The sequence below is a fragment of the Zeus faber genome (assembly GCF_960531495.2).
Source record: "Zeus faber genome assembly, chromosome: 7".
NCBI lineage: Eukaryota > Metazoa > Chordata > Actinopteri > Zeiformes > Zeidae > Zeus > Zeus faber.
In genome coordinates, this window is record NC_137203.1 from 32,254,657 (window position 1) to 32,273,768 (window position 19,112).

General features: G+C 43.1%; 1 protein-coding gene across 2 annotated transcripts; it reads left to right on the forward strand.

Moving 5' to 3' along the window:
• The first annotated feature begins 515 nt into the window (after positions 1-515).
• rad17 (RAD17 checkpoint clamp loader component) lies at positions 516-18,619 on the forward strand. Of its 2 annotated transcripts, none has more exons than XR_013844231.1 (17): positions 516-627; positions 2,408-2,482; positions 2,605-2,811; positions 3,064-3,144; positions 3,305-3,470; positions 3,553-3,689; positions 10,899-10,951; positions 12,928-13,053; positions 13,545-13,614; positions 13,725-13,836; positions 13,952-14,137; positions 15,233-15,327; positions 15,416-15,562; positions 15,879-16,007; positions 17,257-17,372; positions 17,714-17,771; positions 17,886-17,964. XR_013844231.1 is itself a non-coding variant. In XM_080003365.1 (17 exons), exons 2-17 carry the CDS (start codon positions 2,441-2,443, stop codon positions 18,097-18,099), a joined length of 1,944 nt encoding a protein of 647 aa, XP_079859491.1. In that variant the 5' UTR covers positions 516-627; positions 2,408-2,440; the 3' UTR covers positions 18,100-18,619. The 2 variants fall into 2 exon arrangements, 1 of the variants encoding a protein (XP_079859491.1); XM_080003365.1 differs by having other exon boundaries at positions 17,252-17,372; positions 17,886-18,619.
• Positions 18,620-19,112: the final 493 nt, after the last annotated feature.

Here is a 19,112-nt window from a genome sequence, read left to right on the forward strand (position 1 = left end):
AGGGATGTTGTGACGTTTTCACGGGGACAGATATAGCCCCCGAAATGTCAGATCAACTGATAGATGTCCTTGTTTTAAGACAATTTCAACCTAGTTGTTTGGGAAATAAATATTGAATATGCAATCTTTTTCGCTTTCTTTTTTCAATTCTTCAAATCAGGTGAGAACAGAAAACAGTTTTAGAGTGAATTCTGCCACCCACTTTATTAATAATAATAATAATAATAATAATAATAATAAAATATTTTGACATAATTATAGAATTATGAAATAGTTATTACACTGCATTTACATTTCCCCGGCAGACAATCAGCTATATTAGATTAAAATGTGGTTGTATTGTCTATTCCAAATTTAAAGCATGAGTGAGCAATACATTATATCACAATATATAATAATACACAAATGCACAATAATGCACAAAGTTCAATGTTTTTCAGGGTATTTTCGATATATTCCAGACCGATAGGTGGCGGTAAAGCACCTCCCAATTTGTTTTGCTAACGCAGAAGAGGAGTCGCACTGCCATACAACCACAACCACAATCACAATAATATAGCTAAAAGTTGAGAAAAAGTTTGAGGTCAAAATATTTTTTTTAAACAACGCATACCACAAAAAAATAAGGTACGTTTAATTCAGAAACAAAACGTCCCTGTCAGTATCCCAGCAGTGGATATAACTCTGCGTCAGAGATAACTGTTAGCTGTTAACATGTTAGCCCAGTAGTTTGTCAATAGCTGCTAACCGATGCTGGAAGCTAAAGGGGGTAACTGGCTAAGGTTATGCTTCGTGCTAGTTATATCTATCAATGATAATGTACAGCCACTATATTTGCAACAACCATTTGATACAATATTTGTACAAAGTAAAAACTTAACTGTATATGAGGAGCATTTAATCCCATTAAGTTTGACCCTGTTCACTTCCATCACAGTACATTATGTCATTTGGCAGACGCTTTTTACCAAAGCGACTTAAAACATGTGCATTTTGTCAGAGTAACAAACCAGTGTATATGACAGTCAAAGCTGGCTAAACCTGTTCTCTTGTAGAGTTTAAGATTTTATGTTGTTGTTGAAACGGGGTTGTAAGTTAGAAAGTGAAGACGAAGAACATTGAGGCGACGATTGATTCGTTTTAGGAGCCGCCCACTTTGTGACATCATCATCCGAAGTTATAAATCCAAGCTTCGTCTCTCGAACGTTATTCGGGTCTAATGACTTTCGCCCTGTTGACTACATAGCGTTTGCTACACAAAGGCAGACAACCCAAGCAGATGCTGGCTTTAATGGAAACTCGGAAAACTGTAACTCGTGCTGCGTTTCGCAAAACCCCGACAACTACAATTGGTCACAGAAGGCGTTTCCGCACTGCAGGAAGTTCTAAGAACCTTTAGAGGAACTGTCCCTCTCTTTTGGGTCCACACTGCATGATCCAGGAACGATCGTAATTAGGGATGTAACGGTTTACCGTTTTAAGGTATACCTCAGTATCAAGCAACCACGGTGCTGAAGCCTTTCCCTGATTTACCGTGCCCACACTATAAATGCATGTTTCACAATTGAAGATGTAAACTTTAATTCACATCACCTTATGTTGTCCCTGTGGGCGAGCAGACGGCCAAATGTTGTAATAATCCATCCAATGAATAATTTCGCCAAACGCCGCCTTCCGCCAGAACTGCTTACGCCATTTTTTACGACACAGTGTTTTAGGTTACTTGCGCGTGCGAGCAAGTGTAAACAAAGATGGTGGAACGTGGCGTTTTGGTGAAGTTACTCAATGGATGGATTATTACAACATTTGGCCGTCTGCTACCACACAGCGGCAACATACGGTAAGGTGAATTAAAATTTACACTACACGACGCAAGGACGCCCGTTCGTCGTTCCCGACGTTCACATTCGGGCCAGACGCTGGAAATTTGTCGGCGTTGACAAAATCGGGTCAAAATCTGGCTGAATTCATATAGTCTGATTATGATAGTCTGCGTAATGGAAACTCTGAAAACTATTAGAAGAAGAATCTTTACTTTTGGATGGTGGCCGGTGAAATGTGGCCTCTGCATTTGACCCAAGGCTTGTCCTTCCTCCGGGTGGGCAGCATTCGACGACGCGCCCAGGGACCTGGTTTCAAATGTCCATTGCTGGTCAGACGATGATGTGAGGATATGTGCATGTTTTTGGTGGGGGTCCTTACTGACGTTAGGTGAAGGAAACCCCATGTGAGCACGGGGAGAACATGCAAACTCCACACAGAAAGGCCCCTCAACCCCGTTGTTGTTGTCATTAGGTTAGGTGATCATCATTCTCAACTAGATGCACATATTTTCTGGACTATGGCTGTGAACCGTTTATTTTGTTTGTTTATATTTCAGTTTAAGAATTTTGTAAATTAATTAAAGGTCTCAGGTCAATGTGAAGGAACGTGGCTTAGGATGTCAAAGCTTTCTCTCGGAAGGAAGGTGTCGTCAACTACAGTAAGTTAAATGAGAAGCCCTTATTGAGATCTACATTCCATCAGCTGTATACCGTATATCTATATGTGTTTCTCTTGAAAAATAATTGATATGAAATAATTTTTTATGTTATTGCCACGTAGACAAACCGTTGGGTAGAACCATCGTTCAGTGACCTGCCCGGGGGAAAGCCCCCTGAAAGGAAGGGGAGCCAAGCCAAGCGGCCCAGGAAGAGGAATGGAGTTGCTGAGGGTTCCGAGCTTCACACCGGGTCTTCGTACACTGTCGGGCAGCCACTTCAGAGTGACCTGAGCGTTTCCTGGGTGGATGCACATGCACCCCGCTCACAGGTGAGCTGCCTGGGGGGTCTCCAGCTTTACTCACAGATATCTGACCTAAATGGGTCATTCTCATGAAACCACCATAAAACATGTCTGAAATGCATTGATACCGAAATGAAGCCTATTAAATGACTACGATAGTGGGAACAGTGTTAAATATAGGACATATTTAGCTGCATTCATTTACTTTTACAGCCACTATACTATTTTCAACATCCATTTGTTTGTTCTTCATTGTGTCACAACTGTGTGCTTATACAGGCTGAGCTCGCCGTCCATAAAAAAAAGATAGAGGAGGTGGAGAACTGGATGAGGGCTCACGAAGATGCTAAAACATCAAAGGTTTGGTCTTTAAAAAAAAGCATACCACCACTCAAGTTTCAAATTGATTTAGAAATCAATCTGTTAATGTCGTCCACATCTATGGTGAGACAATTTTCATGTGAGGGGAGAGCTATCGTGAAATAGATTCCTAGATTAGCACGTCTCCTCTTGTCCACAGAATGGTGCTATTCTAATGTTAACGGGGCCATCGGGATGTGGGAAGAGTGCTGTGGTCCAGGTGCTGGCCTGTGACCTGGGTTTCAGATTACAAGAGTGGACTAACCCTTCAGGTGTCTCCGAGTACAGCACAGACCCAGAATCCTACCGACAGACCTTTGAGCCTGGTGTGGAATTATGTTTATTTTTTTATTTATTTTGTAAATTTATTTTTTAACAGTTCTAAAAGTTCTTCTGTCTTGTGCCAAGGCTCAAGGTTCAGTGGCTTCTCAAGCAGCTCACAGACGTGCCTGTTCCAGGAATTCCTCCTCAGGGCCAACAAGTACAACTGCTTGCAAATGGCTCGAGATGAAGTGGCCAACGACAGGAAGCTGATACTTGTAGAGGTGCGTCCAACAGTCATCTCTGTGGCTGGCCCGGCATCTGAAATGGCATACTACATACTACTACCCCATTTACACCTGGTATTAAAATGTTTATGTGATCTATATCACTAACACACCAAACATAAACTTTTTTATTTATTTATTTATTTTAAACCTGTGCTGTCAGCATGCTGGGCATACAAGACAGAGTATTTGTATGCCATTGCATCTAGGACAGAGTTAGTCTGCAAGTTCTCAACCTGCAATGCAACTCTTTATTAATTCTTAAATCATCAAGAACTACTACCATAACTCTGTCCTGTGGATGACCTGTAGAATGGCAAGAGCACAGTTTTTGGTTATAGAGAACCACCACCAGCCCCCCTCTTTGGAGAACTATTTATCATGTTTGGGTCTATAAACAACTGATCACTACTCCAAGAGAAGGAGAATCACCACGGGTGAGACAAATAAACATAGAAACAAACAACATTTAAACAAAAACATAAACATTGGATGACATGTATTGAAAAACAGTGAATTAGGTCCAGGAAAACTGGAACTACAACTGGTCACATGGCCTCTTCCTGTCATAATCATGGCAGTAAATGAGGGGGGAAAGGAGAGTAATGCAACCAGGAGGGTGCCGGGGTGCACTTGAAGCAGGTGTGTGTGTGTGTGTGTGTGTGCGTGTGTGTGTGTGCGTGTGTGCGTGCGTGCGTGCGTGCGTGCGTGCGTGCGTGTGTGCCCACCGGTGAGTGTACATGACTTATCCCCATTGGTACTGGTGTAGAAGGTCGGTATTATTTCACGGCGCCTTCAAGCAGCGGAAAGGGCTCCGAAGCCCCCCGATCTCTGCAGTCCCGTAGACACCCTACGGCTGCAGGAATGCCCCGAGTACCCTGCCCTGTGGCCAATTTATTTTTACTTATAACACAACTTTTATTGTGATTCTTTAGCGCTATCTTGTACTTGTATCTGGTTGACTTTAGAAAAAGGTAGTCAGTAGACATGGGCAATCGCGCAGAATTCCTATCGCTGGGGGGGAGTGATTGCAGATTTACGATTCTATCGGGAAGGGGGGGCACACAGGAAACTGGCACAGGAGTAGGGAACTGACACGTGTGCATGGCGCACCCGTGCACTTCTATCTCAAGGAGAAATCAAAAAAGAAAAACTCCAATCAAATTCACCTGGGGATCTTCTGTGGCTGCAGGGTGCTCGAGGCTTTCCTGCTGTCGTGGGGTGTCTATATACGGCTGTGGGACTCAGGGGTGGCTTTGGGCCTTTTCCGCTGCTTGGAGGTGCTACGATATAATACCGACCTTAAACACCAGAACCAATTGAGACGAGTCCCGTCCACTCTCCGGTGGACACACACACACACACACACACACACACACACACACACACACACACACACACACACACACACACACACACACACACACACACACACACACGCACAGACGTGGACAAATTTGTTGGTACCCTAATGCTTCATTCCTCCTGAAAAGTGATGAAATGAAAAGCAATTTTCTCATGTATACCTGCATGCCTTTGGTATGTCATAGAGTAAAGCAAATAAACTGTGAAAAGAGATAAATTATTGCTAAAGAGATCAATTATATTCTAAAATGGCCTGGACAAAAGTGATGGGACCCTCAACCTAATATTTTGTTGCACATCCTTTAGAGGCAATCACTGCAATCAAGTGATTTCTGTAGCTCTCAATGAGACTTCTGCAATTGGTATCACACGTCTTCAATCTTGTAATCAGTCATTCAGCCTTTTTAAATGGAGAAAAGTAGTCACTCTGCTGTTTTGTTCACCACACTGAACACGGACCAGAGAAAGCAAAGGAAAGAGTTGTCTGAGGAGATCAGAAAGAAAATTATAGACAAGCATGTTAAAGGCAAAGGCTATAAGACCATCTCCAAGCAGCTTGATGTTCCTGTGACTACAGTTGCAAATATTATTAAGAAGTTTAAGGTTCATGGGACTGTAGCCAACCTCCCTAGACGTGGCTGCAAGAGAAAAATCAACCCCAGATTGAACAGAAGGATAATGCAATGGGGAGAAAAATCTGAATCAGAAATACTTTAATAATCCCAGGGGGAAATTACTTTTGTTACAGCTCCAAATCTACATACAACATATTTACATACAACATATTTACATACAACATATAATAATTATTAAGAAACATATTTATATATAAATATATATATAAACAAATCTATATGTTATAAACATATCTATATAGAGTGTAAAATGTACAGTTAAAAATGTGCGAAAAGAAGAAGGTGCAGAAGTGGAAGTCCGTGTTTTGAGTTCAGATTACAGAGAGGGGGTGTCTGACTCTCTGAGGGAGGCGTTGTAGAGATTGATGACCAAAGGCAGGAATGATTTCCTGTGGCGCACTGTGGTGCATCTGGGTAAGAGGAGTCTTCCGCTGAAGGTGCTCCTCTGCTGGGCCAGTGTGTCGTAGAGAGGGTGTGAGACATTGTCCAAGATGGACTGAAGCCTGGACAGCATCCTCCTCTCTGCCACAGTCGTCAGGGTGTCCAGCTCCTCTCCTACTACATCACCGGCCCTCCTGATTAGTTTGTTTAGTCTGTTGTTGTCTGCGACCCTCAGCCCACTGCCCCAGCATGTGACAGCGAAGAAGATTGTACTGGCCACAACAGACTCATAGAACATCCTCAGCATCGTCTGGCAGATGTTAAAGGACCTCAGCCTCCGTAGGAAATAGAGTCAGCTTTGGCCCTTTTTGTAGACTGCCTCGGTGTTTCTGGTCCAGTCCAACTTGTTATTGAAGTACACCCCCAGGTACTTGTACTCCGCCACAGTGTCCACAGGGACCCCCTGGATGGAAACAGGGGTCACGGGTGTTTTTGCCCTCCTCAGATCCACTATGAGCTCCTTTGTCTTAGTCACATTGAGCTGCAGATGGTTCAGCTCACTCCAAGTGACAAAGATGCCCACAACAGTCTTGTATTTACTCTCATCACCCTTTTTAATACAACCAACTATTGCTGAGTCATCGGAAAACTTCTGAAGTTGGCAGGACTCAGTGCAATAGTTAAAGTCTGAGGTGAAGAGGAAGGGAGAGAGGACAGTCCCCTGTGGGGCCCCTGTGTTGCTGACTACCCTGTCAGACACACAGTTCTGTAGGCGTACATACTGTGGTCTGCCTGTCAGGTAATCAACAATCCAGGACACGATGGGGGCCTCCACCTGCATTGCAGCCATCTTCTCACCCAGTAGAGCCGGATGGATGGTGTTGAAAGCACTGGAGAAATCAAAGAACATGACTCTCACAGTACTCGCCGGCTTGTCCAGATGAGTGTAGACTCTGTTCAGCAGGTAAATGATGCTGTCCTCAATTCCCAGGCAGGACTGGTAGGCGAACTGTAGTGGATCAGTGAAAGGCCTGACCATAGGCCTTAGCTGCTCCAGGACGAGCCTCTCGAAGGTCTTCATGATGTGGGACGTCAGAGCCACCGGTCTGTAGTCCTGAGGGCCGCTGGGACGCGGCGTCTTCGGCACAGGAACGAGGCAGGACGTCTTCCACAGCACAGGGACCCTCTGGAGGTGCAGGCTCAGGCTGAAGACTTGGCTGAGTACTCCACACAGCTGGGGGGCACAGGCTTTAAGCACCCTGGGAAATACACCGTCGGGGCCTGCAGCTTTGCCGGAGTGGAGTCTCGTCAGCTGTCTTCTCACCAGGTCAGGTGTGAAGGACACTGTAGAGGTGACAGTTGGGGGAGTGGTGGGGTCCTCAGGTTGTGAAGGACATGGTGTAGAGCAGGGGGGAGGGGTGGAGTAGGTGGGTGCGAATTGAGGCGGTGAGGAGCAGACAAGGGGTCTGTAAGGAGGAGGAGTAGGGGGAGATAGAGTGGCAGTACTTATTGAGCAGCCAGCAGCAGAGACTTGTGGGGGATGGGCCGCAGTATCAAACCTATTGAAAAATAGGTTCAGTTCATTGGCCCGGTCCGCACGGCCCTCCAACCCCATGCCACCAGTCTTCTGGAACCCAGTGATGGTTCTCATGGCACTCCACACATCCCTCATGTTGTTTTGCTGGAGTTTTTTCTCCAGCTTTCTCCTATAACTGTCTTTTGCCTCCTTGATTGTAAGTTTGAGTACCCCCTGCACTCTCCTCACCTCATCACGGTTGCCATCTCTGAACGCCCTCTTCTTTTCATTCAGGATGGCCTTAATGTCCTTAGTGATCCATGGTTTATTGTTGGCGTAACAGGTGACAGTCCGAGCTGGGACATTGCAGTCCACACAGAAGTTGTTATAGTCCGTGATGCACTCTGTGAGCCCATCAATGTCCTCCCGTGGGGCTCACAGAGTGCGGGCCAGTCAGTCACTTCAAAGCGGTCCTGCAGTGCCTCATAAGCCTCCTCCGACCACCTCCTCACAGTCCTTATGGTCGTAGGCTTCCTCTTCACCAGAGGCACATAGCAGGGTTTGAGGTGAACCAGGTTGTGATCTGACCTGCCCAGAGGGAGGAGAGAAGAGGAGATGTATGCATCCTAAATGTTAGCATACATCAGGTCCAGGGTCCTCTCCTCTCTGGTAGGACAGTTCACGTACTGTTTGAAAGTCGGCAGAACTCTGTTCATGGTGACATGGTTAAAGTCTCCCACCATGATGATGAGGGCACTAGGGTGTTGAGTTTGAAGTTTGGAGATGGTGGTGTGTATGATGCTGCAGGCAGATGTTGGGTTTGCAGAGGGAGGGATGTACAGGACAACGATGAAAATAGCCAAGGACAACTTCCAAAGAGGTACAAGCTGAACTCCAAGGTCAAGGTACATCAGTGTCTGATCGCACCATCTGTCGCTTTTTGAGCGACAGTGGGCTCCATGGAAGAAGACCCAGGAGGACTCCACTTTTGAAAGAAAAACAAAAAAAGCCAGACTGGAATTTGCTCAAATGCATATTGATAAGCCACAATGCTTCTGGGGGAATGTCCTTTGGATAGATGAGTCAAAGCTGGGGCTTTGACTCATCACATCAGCTCTATGTTCACAGACGTAATAAGTTAAGCTTTCAAAGAAAAGAACACTATACCTGCTGTGAAACATGGAGGAGGATGTTTTTGGGCTGCTTTGCTGTAGGTCATGGGTCCTCCAACAGGAAAATGACCCAAAACACACAGCTAAAAGCACCCAAGAATGGATAAGAACAAAACATTGGACTATTCTGAAGTGGCCTTCTATGAGCCCTGATCTGAATCCTATCAAACATCGATGGAAAGAGCTTAAATATGCAGTCTGGAGAAGGCACCCCTCAAACCTGAGACAGCTGGAGCATTTTGCTCAGGAAGAGTGGGCCGAACAACCTGCACCTCACCCGTGGTGATTCTCCCTCTCTTGGAGAGGCTGACAGCACAGGTTTAAAAAAAAAAAAAAAAAAAGAAAGATCCCATGAATCTGAATGAAAGATCCCCCCCCTCGGCCGGGGCGCACCACTGCCTCCGCTCGGTCTGTTGGCGTGTATTTACTCATTTTATATATTTATTGTCTTGTTTATCTATGTCAGGATTTATTTCACAGGCATATTTATTTTTATTTGCGTGCTACGTCCACATACATACCACTTACACTTGCGTGCAAGTGAATTAGCTGCGTGTGCTGCTGCTCCGTCTGTCGCTCTCCGGCACGGGGGTGCACGTACCGCGACCACACAGGGTGACTTCTGCTGTACTGTCCCTTGCCCCATCTATTCCAGCATTATCATCGAGTGTGAGAAGGCGCAAGATGGACATTTTCTGGGATGTAGCTGCATGTGTGAATAGTGAAACTCACTAGCGGTACTGGAAAGGTTATCCCTATAATTTACCTGGGAACACGGTGAGCTGCACTTACAAGTACACTATTTCAATGCTCGGATCATTCCTTGGGGATAAAAAAAAAAGTGTCATAAATTGTAGATTAATTGTTACGACCGGAGCTAGGAGGGACCCAAACGCACGACACAGAGAGACGGGAGGCAGACGAACGATTTTTATTAGACCACACGGTGGAGATGGCGGGGGGAGCCGGTCAAGTAGGGATGGAGCAGGGCAGGGCAGGGATGATGATGACGACTGGGAAGGAGGGGTCCAGGTTCCGGGTGGAGAGACGGGGAACTGGGCTGGATGGAGAGGGATGGACAGACTTGGTTGACGAGAGGAGACAAGAAGGTTAGGGGAAGACGAAACAAGGAGACATAAACTAGGAACAAGGACTAGGAACTAGGAACTGGCCAGTAGCAATACAACTTGGGTAAGCTAGTTGACGGTCTGGCAATGAGTGACTGGGGTGCTGGAGAATAAATAGTGTGGGTGATGAAGGTAATTGATTCCAGGTGTGTGAATTTGGCTCAAGGGAGGAGCCGTGGATGGGTCAAGAGCGGCCTCTAGTGGTGCTGGGAGGCCGTGGGCCTAACATTAATGGAGTCAATTGACGATTTAATTGTGATTCTGCCCATGCCTAGTACTCAGATGTTGTCTGGCTTGCATTGTGATCAGATCTCAGCCAGGTGTAAATGCAATCTGTACAGCTTAGACACATTCGTGGGGAAAAAATCGGTCCATAAGTGTGAGAATGTCACCCAACTACACCTCTTCCCGCTCTCCCACCAATCATTAGTGCTTTGGCGCATCCACAGAGGGCAATTTGATATAAGGCCATTCAGATATTGTTTTTTGTTGCTGTTGTCTTATTGCAGATTTAATTGTATATTATTTAATTCACTTAAAATGAAGCAGTTCTTCCTGTGACCTGAAACTCAGCATGTTTGTTGATGAGTCCATCTACCTAATTTGCATACTGAGATCCCATCACAATGAATCAAGTTAGAATCAAGTTATTAATACCAGGTGTAAATACAAACGTCCATGATCATATGTCATTATCCAGATAATGTATCTCGAAACAGATCACATTTTAATGCCAGGTGTAGATTGGGCCTACATGTTCATGCTATCGCCCAGCGTACTTTGGTACGTGAGTAAAAAGACAGATGGCTTCTTGGACAAACAACATCATGATATAGCCGATATTTCACTGGATTTGGTATGTTTTCTTAGTACTTTTGCCATACTACGGTTTTGGACACACTAACCCCTAATTTTTCATATGAAACAGTAGTATGGCATACTAGTATTCTTTTTAAGGAGACAAAGGATGTGCTCAAGTAAATGCTTCTCCTCTGCTTGTCATTTTTTAGGAATTCCCAAACCAGTTCTATCGGCAGCCAGAGAGCCTGCACAATATATTAAGGTGAGGGAATTGTATTCCTTACTGACAGACTTGACTGTGCTTGGAGAAAATGGACCTGTAACTTTTTCTTTAAGAGGCTCCTCTGTCCTCCACTCTTTACCTGTATTAATGACACCTGTTTGAACTCGTTATCAGTATAAAAGACACCTGTCCACAACCTCAAACAGTCACACTCCAAACTCCACTATGGCCAAGACCAAAGAGCTGTCAAAGGACACCAGAAACAAAATTGTAGACCTGCACCAGGCTGGGAAGACTGAATCTGCAATAGGTAAGCAGCTTGTTGTGAAGAAATCAACTGTGGGAGCAATTATTAGAAAATGGAAGACATACAAGACCACTGATAATCTCCCTCGATCTGGGGCTCCACGCAAGATCTCACCCCGTGGGGTCAAAATGATCACAAGAACGGTGTGCAAACATCCCAGAACCACACGGGGGGACCTAGTGAATGACCTGCAGAGAGCTGGGACCAAAGTAACAAAGGCTACCATCAGTAACACACTACGCCGCCAGGGACTCAAATCCTGCAGTGCCAGACGTGTCCCCCTGCTTAAGCCAGTACATGTCCAGGCCCGTCTGAAGTTTGCTAGAGAGCATTTGGATGATCCAGAAGAGGATTGGGAGAATGTCATATGGTCAGATGAAACCAAAATAGAAGTTTTTGGTAAAAACTCAACTTGTCGTGTTTGGAGGAGAAAGAAAGCTGAGTTGCATCCAAAGAACACCATACCTACTGTGAAGCATGGGGGTGGAAACATCATGCTTTGGGCCTGTTTTTCTGCAAAGGGACCAGGACGACTGATTCGTGTAAAGGAAAGAATGAATGGGGACATGTATCGTGAGATTTTGAGTGAAAACCTCCTTCCATCAGCAAGGGCATTGAAGATGAAACGTGGCTGGGTCTTTCAGCATGACAATGATCCCAAACACACCGCCCGGGCAACGAAGGAGTGGCTTCGTAAGAAGCATTTCAAGGTCCTGGAGTGGCCTAGCCAGTCTCCAGATCTCAACCCCATAGAAAATCTTTGGAGGGAGTTGAAAGTCTGTGTTGCCCAGCGACAGCCCCAAAACATTGTTGCTCTAGAGGAGATCTGCATGGAGGAATGGGGCAAAATACCAGCAACAGTGTGTGAAAACCTTGTGAAGACTTACAGAAAACGTTTGACCTCTGTCATTGCAAACAAAGGGAATATAACAAAGTATTGAGATGAACTTTTGTTATTGACCAAATACTTATTTTCCACCATAATTTGCAAACAAATTCTTTAAAAATCAGACAATGTGATTTTCTGGATTTCTTTTTCTCATTTTGTCTCTCATAGTTGAGGTATACCTATGATGAAATTTACAGGCCTCTCTCATCTTTTTAAGTGGGAGAACTTGCACAATTGGTGGCTGACTAAATACTTTTTTGCCCCACTGTATTTCATGTGGGTTAGCCAACCTAATACATGTGCAACAGGGCTGCACGGGATGGAAAGGAATGTGCTATGTGTCATGAATGCGGCTTGTAGCGAGGACCATATTGACATGCAATATCAGGGAAACTGCATTAAAAAATATTTTGAAGGAAAGATGGAAATTTTAACCATGGCCATTACAAAAATATTAAATTTAGTAACTAAAGATATTTTGAGCATATAATGTGCATAATCATGTTTGCTACAAAATTTTAGTAAATGCAATTTGGTTATCCTATTTATGGGAACTCCGATTTGAAACCCCCCCCCGTCAGAGCTATATTTCTCCCCTGTTTCATTTTCAAGTCGCTGTCGATAAAGTTCACACAGCAAGCTAACATAGGGTTTTGTTTTCCCACAGAACAAAATGACATGTATTAACACATATGTTAAAAAATATTAAATATACATTGCAAAAAGCATATTTTTGTTACTTACTGTAGCATTATAATAATTTATCCATCTCCTACTTGTTATGTCCTTGATAAATCTAACTCGCCTTTCTGTTTCAAGGCATTTTGTGAAGACGGGCAGATGCCCCTTGGTGTTCATCATGTCAGAAAATCTGACCGGAGACAGCAGCTCCAGATTGCTCTTTCCCAAACAAGTCCAGGAGGAGTTGTGTATCTGCAATATCTGGTTTGAAAATAACATACCCACTCCCATGGCTGACGAAAATGAAGTGATATGTTTTCTAATCGACCATTGTTTTGTTTTTTAGTCACAAAATGTGTAGGATCATATTTGATCGTAAAGTACACTTATAAAGGATTCCACAAATGTAGTGTCATTCAATCAAAACGTATGTGTGTTTGGAAATTTGCAGGAAGACAGAATGTGTCTCAATTCTGTGTCGTCCTGCAAATTTCCAAACACACCGTTTTTTTAACTGGATTTCTACTCAAGATCAAAAAGGCCCTCATATTTTACTTTAATCCAGGAATATTGTTTGTTTATTTCTTATTAAGAAATAGTTATATGGTTAGGATTTATTGATAAACTAACACCAAGAGCAAAAATAATTGCACTTAAAGTGTGTGTCTGTGTGTGTGCGTGCGTGTGTGCGTGTGTGCGTGCGTGCGTGTGTGTCCCGGACCGAGTACCCAGTGACTGTTCCCCTGTGTTGACAGCTTTAACCCAGTGGCTCCGACTACAATGATGAAAGTCCTCCTTCGCATTGCAACCATAGAGGCAGGAAAGGTGTGAGGAAAATCTTGCCATCTTTGTTCAACGTTATTATTGCTAATAACATTATCATTTGGGTGTATGTACCTGCACATAAACTATATTCATCTCGTGTCAATCTAAAGAGCGACGGTCGGATCTCTGCCCCCGACAAGGCGGTGCTGGAAAGCCTGTGCTCAGGGAGTTCAGGAGATATACGAAGCGCCATCAACAGCCTTCAGTTCTCCTTACTCGCAGGTGAGACGCTCAAAAGCTACATCCAGGAGGCAGGATGTGGCTCTACATGGTTGAATGTTGTTGTGTGACGTTATGCTGGTTTAAAAATAATATTTATTTTCCAATTACTCTTTAGAGAGGGTGCTGTCATGTTTGACGAAGAAGGAAAGATGCACGGCGGTGTCAGGCAAAGCCGTGCCCAAAGCAGCACAAAGGACGAGACGATTGAAGGAGAAAGACAACGATGCCGAGCAGTCCATAGGGGGCAAGGACGCCTCTCTCTTTCTTTTCAGAGCCCTGGGGAAAATCCTCCACTGCAAGAGTGAGTAAAGCTTAAGAATTCCACGCTGTGGAAGATAAGGGAGACAAGTTTTATGTCAACAAATGGCAGAGTTACATCTAGACACAGAAAGATAACTTTGCAGCAAGAATTTGCCCCAAAATTGATATATTGAATATTTCCACTTTCAGACATAATTATGGTTTAGAATCAACGGCTTATAATTTCACAAGGTTATCTCTCTTCAAATGGTTAATCAGTGTCTGTGCCTCGCTTAAAAAAAAGCTAACTTCACCTCATCCCAGCCTAAAAAATATAGGCCTATCCACAAACTCCCCTTCTTTTCCAAAATCTTGGAAAAGGTGCTGGTTAAAAAGCGCTCAGTGGTCCTAGATGCACATAACATCCCTGACTAATTCCAGATTGGTTTCCATCGGATGCATTCCACTGAAACAGCTCCTCTTAGAGTCTCCAATTACATCATGATGCACACTTATGCTGGTGATATCCGAATTATTATTCAGTGCCTAGTGGTAGCTTTGTCTGCTGCTCTGTCCTTAACTCCATTAAGGACTGGGTCGCAGTCCAAACAATTTCTTGCAGCTAAACCTTGGAAAATGTAGGTTCTTATCTTTGACATTATTAAAGAGTACATTAAACAACACACCAGTTCCCTTTGGTTCAATTTCTCCTTCTATTACATTAAGCTCAAGCTCTTGTTGCAATTTGGTGTAATTTTTGAACGGGTATGAGTTAAGATCAACATCTTAAGTTGTTGACTCGATCCTGCTTCTTCCATTTGAGAAACATTGTCAAACTCAGGCCCGTTGTGTCCAAATGGTAGATGGAAATATTAGTCCATGCTTTTATTTCCTCTTGCCTGAAATATTGTAATAGGCTTTTCTCTTGCCTCAGCAGTCCTCCCTGGACTGTCTACAAGTGTAAGAATTGGTTCAGTCCACCATATATGTTTTACAAAGCAACTTAAGACCCATTTATTCAAACAGGTCTTGTTTAATTTCTGTATTTGTATTGTCTGTTTTTATTCGACCATGTAACTATTTAATTATTTCACTGTAAAGCACTTTGTGACTGTGTCTTGAGGAGTGGAATAAACTTTACATATTTACTTACCAGGAATGACACTTGAAGGCAAGACGGAGGGCCAGCAAGAGAATCTGCCTGCCCACCTATCAGAACACCACAGAAAAAAACTACTAATAGACCCAGAGGTATTTTTTAACACATCAAACAGAAGTTGATTTATTCTTTATTGGATGTATTTGAAAAAAAACGTCTCTTTCTCGGTTCGTACTCCAGCTGGTGGTTGAGCGATCGCACATGTCTGGAGAATTCTTCAACCTGTACCTCCACCAGAACTACCTGGACTTCCTCTCCGATGTGGAGGAAGCGGCACAAGCGAGCGAGTACCTGTCAGATGCCGACTTCCTCACTGGACAGTGGACCGTGAGTTGTCTTTGTTTTTCTGGGATTACCCCACCCCCCCCGCCCCCCACCTTTTTTTTCTTTTTTTTTTCAGATAATTGTTTCAGCGGATATGGGATGGGATGGGATGGATTGGGTCTTTTGGGGATTAGAGTCAAACGTCGATATATTCACTATCCTAAACCTAACCTTTAAATGTAGTCATCTATATATAGGTTTCACATATGTAAGCCATTTTGTTAGTTAATTCAATTACCCCACTGATTTATTTCCAGTATACTTGCTTTTCAAAGCTGTGAGCATCTGTGTGTAACAAATAGTGTGATTACTTTTCTAGTCCCGCGCCACCATGACTGACTACTGCTCGTCAGTGGCCACTAGGGGGCTGCTGCACTCCAACTCCAGACAAGCGTCAGCCGGCTTCAGGCCGCTGCACAAACCCAACTGGTTACAAGTCAACAAAAAGGTTAGAAATTCTGTAAACGCTTTCAATACATATTTTTTTTTAATTTTAAGATATGTAAAGACCCGAACATCCAGAGTCTCCAATTGAATCACAGAATTATTTGTAAAGGGCTTCGTGTTTTCTTCAGCGTTTCATTAAGGCTGTAAAACCTTTCTGAATTATAATAATTAGCTTGAATGAGCTTGAATGAAACAACACCAACAGAATGTATATTTTCTTGAGGTTATCTATTTCCAGTGTTCCAGGTTATCTAGACCAGGCCTAACATGTTTGTGGATAATTTATTGCTCCAGTATTTATTTTTGGATTTGTGAACTATTTGATATTTTTCTTTGACACTAGTGTAATGCAGAAGTTTGGGCACCCCACGTCAAAATGCATGTTAAAATGAATTTCTAAGTGAACAGAAGCTGACCTGACCTCTCTAAGCTATATAAAGTCAAACATGACACCTTCAATAATTAAATCAAGGTTATTTTGTATTTTCATTTTTAATTGTTTCAAAATGATAAAAAAAGGAGGGCCCAATGAAAAAGTTTTAAATGTTTTTATGTTTTTCAATTGAATAATTTATTTGCACAGTTCATTTCGTAGCGCTGTGACAATAACTGCATAACTGCAATACCGCAGTTATGTGACCTCACCTTGGTTACCGTCATCACCGCACATAACACATACTGTATATATGTATTGTATTTCATTATTTTGCTGGTGAAAGTCACAGGAGGACATAAAATTATAAACACAATATCAATGCTAAGTTATCATAATTGACTTTCTTCCATACTATGTTCAAGGACTTCTGGAGAAACTCTGCTTGTCACTTCAGTTTGCGTGCATTAAACAGTCCATTAAACATTTGTGTGTATCACATTATTATATAGTATTTCTTATTTCAATGCAAACATAAACAGGGCATGGCTGTCTGCGATCGAGGCACACGGAGAGCTGTGTATATTTATGATTCCCCTTATTTGTAATTACTCATTGAAATGTTATTCCTGTGCATTCTTGTAAGCTTCAATCTGTTTTATCCTATTATTGTAATGCACACTGACTGACAAAAAAAATGAAAAATGTGCCGCCCCCATGGTTAAACTGCTATACCGCAGTTATACATTGTTTTCACTGCATTAAAAAACATTCATACCGTCACAGCCCTATCATTTAGCTTAAAAAAAAGATGTCTGTGACATGAAATTCTAAAGGAATTCATGTATAAAATGACAATTTCCTTTCTGCAGCACAGAGAGAACTGCCTGGCCGCCCGCTGTCTCTTTGTCAACTTCTGTCTAGCGCCTGTCAGCCTCCAGACTGAGCTGCTACCCTACCTTGCAAAGCTTACAAACCCTATGAGAAACCAAGGTATCACACTCTGACTCCGCACATACACACTCTTCCAACATGTTGTCTGGATATACTACCTAACAGATAAACAGACCCCACATTGACATTAATCTGTGGTCTACTCTGTGAAAGAATTCCCATTGTCTTATTTCCCCCATTTCCTGTTTTTACTTGTACCCTTACTTGTACTAGTACCCTGTTCATATTTACAGGGTTTCTAGTGAAAATGTCTTGGCTCTTCGTTCATGGATGGATTTGCTATCTTTTAACCCCTGGCCTTTCATAAAATATTGACTTCCATCATTTATAACATAAATGTTCATAGCACCCCCCCCCCCCCCGTTCTCCTCCTTTCACAGCTCAGATAGCCTTCATCCAGGATGTTGGTCAGCTCCCTCTGAGAAGGTTCTGTGGCAGGTAAAAACCGCAACATGCTTTTGAGGCATCTCACACACCTCCTATTGTCTTTTTAGTTATTGCCATGTCATTTGAATCTGCATCTAAGTTCATGGGTCTCTACAATTTTCCTAGGTTAAAGCTCGAGGCCCTGGCAGATAAAGATCCAGGCAGCCTCGAGCCAGACAGCGAGGACGAGGAGTGCCAGACATCCTCCCCTGCAGAGGCTCAGGTACCCAGCCAGGGGGCAGGAGGTGAAGATCTGCCCGCCAGCCAGCCCCAGCCCACCACAGTGGAAGCCCTCATGGAACAGGAGGACCTTCTGATAGAAGAATATGACAGCGAATAGTTTGAGCCCAGCCCTTGTAAAGACATTCCCAGTCGTTTGCCATGAACCACAGAACTTGCCTTACTTCCAAACTGTGATTTTCTTTGTACTGTTTCATTTATGTTTTGTTATATTTTGAGTTACGGTAATAACTGATGAGTTCATTATTATGGTATGAGCAATAACTATTTTTTTCACATCTCTGCTTACATTAATGCAAACTAGACTGTAATTGATCATATTTTCCAAGGTTTCCAAGTTTTGGATAATATGAATTAAAATTATATTTAGGAGTTGGACAGTGACTAAAAATGCATTTTTCTGCAAAGGAGCTGATCCCCCCCCACCCACACACCCAAATGTGCCTAGCCCAGGTCATTAGCATCTGTAATATTTTCAATATTTATTTGTATTTAAAGTTTGATATTTCCAAATGAATTGAACCAACCTTTTCTTCCATTTGAGTTTCATTCTAGTTGGATTTGAAGTTCCCTACTTCCAAGTACGATATATTTTTTGTGAAACCACAATATTGTATTAATAAAAGGAAAACCTTGGTTTAAGACTCAGTATTTCACCCATTAATGTACCGACTCAAAAAGCTTGTTGCAAGACTAGGATATATTTAAAATTCTCAGCCCTCCAGGAATAAATAAGATACTGTATGTCTGTCACCCTCTAATGTACTCACACAAAGGTGCTGTTTCACGCCGCGCCCTTTAAGATAATATTTACTCAGTGTAATGTTTATTTTACTTTGTGGGCTTCAACTCTCTCCCAGTGTCCGGACACGGAAATGCAGTAGTTTTATGAGGACAATTGAGCGAGCTGTCCGACACACCTACTACTATCTGGTGGAATTGGTCTAGGAGCCAGCAGAGGGTGTGTAGATCAGCGGAGTTGTACGTATCTCTTGTTTGGTAGAACTGTTTGGTTGGACCCAACTTTTGTTTTTCTCGCTTCGCCAAAAAAAAACGACACCAAAAACTATCAAATAACAGGCGTATAAGGAAACCACCGCGAGGAGGTATGGG

Excerpts from the sequence above, each read along its gene's own strand:
- rad17 (XM_080003365.1), top strand. The coding sequence starts at position 2,441 with ATGTCAAAGCTTTCTCTCGGAAGGAAGGTGTCGTCAACTACA. Across the intron at positions 3,471-3,552 it reads CCGACAGACCTTTGAGCCTG|GCTCAAGGTTCAGTGGCTTC; the intron begins GTGTGGAATTAT and ends TCTTGTGCCAAG. Across the intron at positions 15,328-15,415 it reads AACTACTAATAGACCCAGAG|CTGGTGGTTGAGCGATCGCA; the intron begins GTATTTTTTAAC and ends TTCGTACTCCAG.